We start from the raw sequence: 8,098 nt of genomic DNA, 5'->3' as shown, positions 1-8,098 counted from the left end.
TATTCTTGTGTGTCTAATGTTGTGATAACTAAGCTGTATGTCGCCAATGTACATTGTTGTTATTATCGCCGCTTCGCATATATATATATATATATAATGTATCATAAACACATCATGAAAAAGTGTCAGTCCGGTGTTTTAGGATGAATTGTCGCAAACTTTATTTCCCCATAAATGCTTATTTAATTACTTTTTTTTTAATTAAAACTGTGAGACTTTTAATTTTTACGATTTAACATGTCAATTTCATTTGTAGTTTTCATTACCTATGTTCAGTATTTTCATTCTTTAGACCACCCCCCCCCCCGCCAATACAACTTACCAGCAAATTGAAATCAGCACAGGTTTGCCCAATCATAATTCGTGATTATATGTCATGATTTCATTTAAGAAGTTCACATTTATTATCAGCCCACACCATTAGCTCCTCCCGCCCAGGTTGAACCATGATCATAGCAGGCCACGCTGTTACGTGTCATTACAACTAAACTAGAGATGCATAATTAAGAATATACTAGTATTTGCATGCGTGTTGTTATGGTTACTTGCTTGCCAGCTGCACTTCTAAATCGAACGAGTTGGAAAACAAACACGTGTACAGTTATCCACTGGTCATATGAATAGTCTTAGTTCACAACGTATCAATTGATTTGCTAAGTGAATAAAGTGTGTTTGTGCAGTGATGTTGTTCAATCCAACGTAATGTTTACCTACTTAATAGAGTATGATGTGACCACCCTCCGTACTATGCGTATCGAAATACTAAAAGCTATGCCATGACGTCCAAAGACGTGACGACATGTATTATTTTTAAATTTAGTAAATAGCACGATGTACGATACCATGACGACTAATTTATAATAACGGTTGCATTTTTCATTTAAATAAATAAATAATATTCATATGGGGTAACCAGCATATTTTCCAGAAAATTATTGTTATATTTTAGTGAATTGCGTTCATTATGTCAGTGTTAGAACGCCTTTGGTGGAGAGGCTATATCGACTGATGACATATACTAGTACATGTATATGAGAAATAATGGTATGAGTTGTTAACTAGAAGTTGACACTTGTAAGATTGAGCATTTGTGGCACAATTTAAATTTATGATAATTGTCAAACAACTAAAATATTTTTACAAAGAGTTTGCGTTTTGGCATTCGTTTACTGTAACCATGACCCCGAACTTTATATGTGCGGCTTTGTCCGGTCACGTACCAAGTGAAAAGAAAATCGATAATCCCTCCCATCGTATTGATCTGTAGATAATTCGCTCATTTACATTTCTGTAAATAGCATACCTACCGGAATTGAATAGTTTCTCAGTTCCTGACTAGATTGTCAAATGACATCTTCTTTTCTTTTATTGCGTGTAAGGTAAAACAACGAACACGTGGATACTGTGTGTGTATTTTGTTCTTCTTTTCCTACAATTCAAACTTATGTACGTCACGACATTTCGAATAACTGCAGTCTCAGTCTGTTGTTGCAATTTTACGTGTATTGAATTTTGCGCTCTTCGCTCGACAATTCCGGAAAGTTACGAAGCTATCCCGACACTGCGACGGTGAACAGCCCCGGCCATGCCTCGAGTACGATTTATCGCAATACCGTTTGTTTTTGCCATGTTATATAAAGGTAGGCCACTTTATCTTCTAATCATGGATTATATTTTTCCCCATTTTCAAGTTCGATGATTTAATGGAATGTATTGTTCTTGACTTTGACAGTATATACAGCGGAAACTATATGGTGTTACAGTTGTCCCGACGGAGAAAAAAACAACGGAAAATGTAATAATGTTGGTGACGTTTTATGCGGGAAAGATCAGGTGAGCCAGATCTATTTTTATGAAGGATTATGAGATGCGTTTTTTACAATTTGTTTCAAATTAACATATTGGCACAATTTGCTAATTATCATGATTTGTTTATTTTGAAATTGCCAGTATTAGGTTTTTAATATAACATCATATATATTATTAGACTACTCATAATTATTTGGATTTCATTTTTATTATTCGTTATTTACTACATTATTTGAAAATTATTTGCCCATTATGTCACCATTATTTATCATTATTTGACCTCATTGTTATTATTTCTTTATTATTGTGATATTATTGACATTATTTATCATTATTTCATTATTATTTGCCTATTTGGCTATTATTGTCACAATATTTTATCATTACTATTTTACCATTATTTGATCATTTCACTATATGAGCTCAGTTATTATGGTATCCACTACCATCAAAATATTAAGGGAAACTGTCAAGGAGAGATTCATGTACCTAGAAACTTGAGTACTACTGAAACAATAGCATTTTTTTTTTTTTTTGAGACGGTCACCCGTGACACAGTCCCGATGTTGAGGGACTGTGCCCGTGACTAAGCAAAATTGTCTAAAATGATTGTGTTCTGTGTTAAGAAAAGTCGTGCACTGTTCAACCGCATATCCATAATGAGAAGGAGTGAAACAAAAATGACTAAGTATCCTCAACTAACCCTCCTACACTTGGCATCTCTTATCTTGATAATACTTATTTATTTGTTAGAAAACTCCATTATAATTATAGATCTTTGTGCGTGTTATTTTATGAAATGTGCATATTGTTCGATGTACATAAATAATGTAAAAAAAAAACTGAAACAGGTAATTTTGGTGTAAAGGTGTTTCAGCAGTGTTTTCTCACCATGAAGATCAGTGCAATTTACTACCACCAACTCACAACAACTCCATTTTTAAAGGTGATATTTTACGGTTGAGTCAGGTATCTTGTTTTATACAGGTATGCTCTAATAACATCACCGACGACGCCGATGGACACAGGGTGGTAAAATATTGCGAAGACATTTATAAATGTTTCGACGCGCAGCAAACCGTGAATCCGACACAGTGCCGTTCGTCTTCAGTCGAATCACGATGTGTATATTGTTGTAACAGCGATAGATGCAATACACTGGAAAAACCATCAGGTAATAAAATGAACCAGTCAATTATGTATGCAAAATTTATATAATATAACCCTATGTAAACTGGGAGCGCGTTAGAGGCAATCTGTATCGCATTAAAGTTATATTATTGGATTTATTTTGTTTTGTTAGCTGTTGACGTGTGAAGTAGTCAGCAACGGGTACGGTATTCTAAAGTACATATCCGGTTCGCTGAAAGCCTAGTATAACCGAGAATTCGCGGCTTGTAGATTATGTTTCGATTAAGTCCACAAAATCGCACGAGGGTTGTTCGACCAATGATTCGAATACGGCCGTCTTTAATAAATCAAAATTCGATATAAGGATTTCCTCAATATAATTGTTTTCGGTGAACATCCGTTATGTAGTACACTTCTTTTAAATGTATATAACAACTACTAAGTACATGTATTATTAACATTTGGTTAACAGTGCATCGAAAGCGAACTTCGAGCATGACATATGCTAACGTAAATATATTAGCATAAATTTAAGACAAACTACTGACATGCCTTTAAAAATGTAGTTTCAGGTACATTATTTCATTGTACAGTATTTTCGTATACTTTCTTGTTCGAACCGTATATAAAGCATGTTTATTTCCTCACAAGTAGACCCAAATTTCCCGGCAAACTTTTTACGGCCTTTTTTATTAAAATTGCACCATATCTAATTATAAATACATGATTACAGCCTTAAATTGTTTGCAAAAACTCGAAGCATTTTCCATTATATTCCCGTTATTTTTAGTTAACACACAAACCTATTTATTCAGAATAAGACAAGGAAATGGCAAATACTAAAAAAACACGGTATGAGTTTCTTTTGGTGTTGCTCTTGAAATAAATGAATAAACGGTAACTTTTCAAATAAGTTTTCAGAAAAGTATGTCAATTAATTAATGCAAAAACATTCATTTTCGTTCGACCAGTTTTCGAGAAAATATCAAGAGATTACATACCAATGGCGCACTACAGATCGCTCGAACTGCGCCAATTTTAAATCGCGCCCTCTATCGGTATATAACGCGTAACGCACCGGAAAATTGTTTTCAGCCTTGCTGGAAGGTTTTCTTCATTTATCAGTTATTTTTGCTTTTATTCACACCTAACTTCAATAGTTTACCCACATTTTGTGTCTAACAAACGCCAAGGAGATTGACTACATAACAAGACGCGCGGAGTGACGTAAGCAAGGTACGGATGAGTTGTTGTACGCAGGAAACGTTGACTCTATAGACGCTGTTACTTATACAGTCGTGCCAACTACCACGATGACGTCATGTGTTATCACGCATTTCGTAACTACCGCTGTTGTACATCCACCATAACGTGCTTTTAAAACACCAGTTTTATTTTTTTTATTTATTTTTTCCACCCTTTATTACGTTTCTGAGACTATTCCTATAATCATGTGTGATTAAGTTTTTAATATCCGTTCAACCTCATTGCTTTTTGCGACGCCATTTGTAATACCCTTTCCGCTTTAATTCTCAGATCTAATTGGAGACCCACGGCAACAGCAAAATTCAGGTAATTTATGATCTCGTGTTTATTCAGTCATTTATACCGGGGGCTTGTTACAAGTGATGGATGTATGCCTCCAGTGTACCTTGTTCTGGATAATGAAAACACGTCTATTAAAAAAAAAGTTTCGCGTTTCCATTCCACTGACTGTCTTGCACACAATGACGCGTGTAACTCTTGCTTAGTCGGAAGCGCCTTTCATATTGTGAAACCTACACTGTAACCACCAGTTATCATTTCCGGCCAACGTATAATTTAATTTATCATTATATAAGGCCTGTTGTAAAAGCATGTTATTACTCAATGTAATTTGCTACATGTGTGATCTATTAAATACGTTGACGCAGATGCAGTCTCGTTTTGTTTTGACCAGTTTTAGAAATTCTATGCTAAGTTAATATATGCTGTAATTTTAATGGATAATAACGAAAAATCCGTACTAGTATATCGCGTGTCTGGGGCATAAACTGCACAATTCCCATTTTGTTTTAGGAACGGCCAGATTTTCAAGTCGTGCATCACGCTTGATAACAACTTGATAACAAGCGTGAGGTTTTTTGTGTAGCTGTATTTTCTTGCCAAATCAATCAACTCAGATTTGACAGGACACTGACAATGCATTAACTACGATCATGAATGCAATACTGCTGGGATACATTACTATCAGTTTAATGCACGGACCATGACATGGCTCTCAAAGCTACATGGAAATATGCGAGAATAATGTATTGGATTTATCACGTGAATTCGATCTATCGGGAATGAACGGACGTGGAGATCAGCGAAACACGACGCTGCGTTTTCGCCCTCTACGTTATGAATCGGATAATTCATAACTGATTCGGGAGCCATAAAGTAACAATACTCTTAAATTAACTCGCGTAAATTGACCGATATTTAATTTGATAGCTCCATTTAATATGAATGTAGCTACGCCACCATTAAAGTAGTCGATCTGCACCCATGTGTCCACTACCATCGTCAATGGTGTTGACGTTTCAATAAAACACATATATCTGGCGGTAATAGCGTCATTCCGATTCAAAATGTTGTTTAATTGTCCTGTTCCAATAAATTCCCATTAAACACCAATTAATAATGGAAACACAATATTTATTCAATGTTTAGAATTGAAGAAAAAAAAACACCACGAGCGTTCGTTTCCATGGGCACGATATTCAATTACTCATCGATTGCAATTTAAAAGAGTTAGAAGACCAATTTAGAAATGACCTCTGAAGTATCGTTTAAGAAGGTAGAATCCATATCCATTAATACAAAAACGATTTTCCTAAATGATATATGGCAACAATAAGCCCGTCGCTAATAATTATACGTGATCGTGTGTTCGTGGTCAAGTTCAAGTTTTGAGATTATATTTTAATGGAAACCAACGCCACGTGTTAATTGTTGTTGTTTTTAACATTTCGTAGTTTGTATTCACATACATGTCAGTTTTAACATTAGCCATTTATTTTCGGTTTATACTATTTAGTGTTATAACACCAGTTCCCATGGTCACTGGACTATCAAGATAAACATACTAACGTTCGTATGGTTCGCTAGGCTTCAGTCTAGTCCAGAAACAATCATAATTTGTTTTCCACAACTCAAAATATGACACAACCTCCCACGTGATATTTATGCCATTTGAGGTGGTCTGACAAAGCGGGCGTGGTCAGCTCGTCGCTTGCATGTACAATTTTCGCCATGAAACTCGATCCACGTCTCGTCTCCCCAAATGTGATGATACATCAGCAAGTTATTGGTTATTACTACAGACAACAAAACATTTCCTTAGCAGTGTCAAATCCACCATGTATATCGATCCTTCACACGCGGATTCATTCAAATATAATTTCCGCTTCCGATGTATGTTGTTTTCATCAACAACGATGTGATTTGCATAACTTTGTATATTTCTGTAACGTAACTGCTATAAATCATGTCCCCTTTATACAATGTGTTTTTGACCGCGCAGTCTTGAGTGTTTAATATCCGTTAAGCAGCGCCAGTGTGATTTTGCCAAAACGTTGATACAGGCATCCTATGTCCGTCGTCTTTGTTCATTCTTGTACATAAATACATATGGGATATCGTAGAAATCGTGTTCATATTAGTTGTCTGGATTCTTAAAATGAAAGAAATTCACAGGCCTTTCATTTATTAGACTTGTATTGAAACTTCGTTAACAAGAATTATGTCCGGTCTATTTTTATTTCAGAGAACGGACGTGTATACATGAGATCAGCAGACTACTATCTACTAGCGGAAGGCATGAGCGCCATCGACGGTTTACAGTCGATTCAAGGCGTACAAGGTGAAATATCCTGTGCCCACCAATGCTTGTCTGGTGCCAACTGCTCCAGTTTCGCGTACAGTAGACCTACGAACACGTGTGATACATTTCCATTAGCGTACGAAATTAGCAGTTTAGTTGCCGCTCCTATGTTTTCCTACTACGTCAGAGACGAAACAAACAACGGAAATTAACTTTTATTAAAAAGTGTCAAAAATAAGCGAATGTGTATATTGAGCTCAATATTAATCGGATAATAATATGTTGATGATGAACCTGCAGTTGACTGTTATAGAACATTAACAAACACTCATAAATACATGCGTCCTTTCAAATACCGGGCGAGGCCACGTCTGCAACAGTATTACAGTAGCAAAGTAGCGTTGATACCTGGATAGAACCAGTTTTGCTACCAGGTCGCAGATCCAGGACTGTTTCAATTTGCAAACGTATTTAGAGAGGTAGATATGTCTTGAATTTGGTACCGCCTACAACAAGCGTCTAGGCAAACGCGTGAATATGTTTAACAATATAAGCTCGGGAAAATGCGTGTGACTATGTTTGTGTGTGACAATATCATATTGTAGTGCAGCAAAGTAGTAAATAAAATGGAGAATGGAAGGTCTTGTTTGTTTGGTTTCAGTTGTCTGAGGTTTGGTGTGTCAGATCATAAAAGTTTGACAACGATACATTTCAGAAGAGTGATGGTGGCGATATGGTATCGGTATATCAGTCTTATCTGATGATATCAGTCACGATGTCTGAATTTCTAGTACACCATTAGAACACGACGAACATAATCGTCTTATCATTTATTGCATTAGTTTCCATGGTAACAAATAAAATTTGCAAATCGTTATAATGCATTTATATGCCACGATGTCCAAAGCCTCCTGTGTGAGTTGGTTTCTTGGAACCTAAACGAACATTACTCGGGGGAAGAGAGAGGGAAGAATCAGAAAGTGAGGGGATGATTTAACGAGCCTCCAAAGGGGAAGTTCACGCAATGTCATTACGTAATACACTGAAGTATGTGAAGCGCAGTGTTTTACGTCTTATATATATTAATATGACAGTGAAACCATCTTGTAAAGCAAGCATTGTACCCTGGAATTAATTTCACAGATGCATATCTGTCTTACAATCGCAAAGTGAAGTGAAAATGTTATTTTGGATTACCAATTATTCATTTGTACTGCAAAATACTTTATTTTAAGTTGGAATATTTTTTTCTTTGAAAAGACATTTTGAATGTTTTGTAGGGAATTTTTGATATTTGATGATTTGAATGGA

General features: G+C 35.7%; 1 protein-coding gene across 1 annotated transcript; it reads left to right on the top strand.

Annotated features, from left to right (window-relative positions):
* Positions 1-1,384: 1,384 nt before the first annotated feature.
* On the top strand, positions 1,385-7,426 carry LOC144350281 (uncharacterized). The gene is made up of 5 exons (XM_078008539.2): positions 1,385-1,640; positions 1,733-1,833; positions 2,797-2,983; positions 4,477-4,512; positions 6,731-7,426. Exons 1-5 carry the CDS (start codon positions 1,586-1,588, stop codon positions 6,997-6,999), a joined length of 648 nt encoding a protein of 215 aa, XP_077864665.1. The 5' UTR covers positions 1,385-1,585; the 3' UTR covers positions 7,000-7,426.
* Positions 7,427-8,098: the final 672 nt, after the last annotated feature.

This window comes from Saccoglossus kowalevskii, chromosome 2, assembly GCF_978046115.1.
Source record: "Saccoglossus kowalevskii chromosome 2, keSacKowa6.1, whole genome shotgun sequence".
Lineage (NCBI taxonomy): Eukaryota > Metazoa > Hemichordata > Enteropneusta > Harrimaniidae > Saccoglossus > Saccoglossus kowalevskii.
Note: the sequence above shows the minus strand (reverse complement) of the source record. Positions and strands in the feature narration are given on the sequence as shown.

Excerpts from the sequence above, each read along its gene's own strand:
- LOC144350281 (XM_078008539.2), top strand. The coding sequence starts at position 1,586 with ATGCCTCGAGTACGATTTATCGCAATACCGTTTGTTTTTGCCATGTTA. Across the intron at positions 1,641-1,732 it reads TTTTGCCATGTTATATAAAG|TATATACAGCGGAAACTATA; the intron begins GTAGGCCACTTT and ends TGACTTTGACAG. Across the intron at positions 2,984-4,476 it reads TACACTGGAAAAACCATCAG|ATCTAATTGGAGACCCACGG; the intron begins GTAATAAAATGA and ends TTTAATTCTCAG.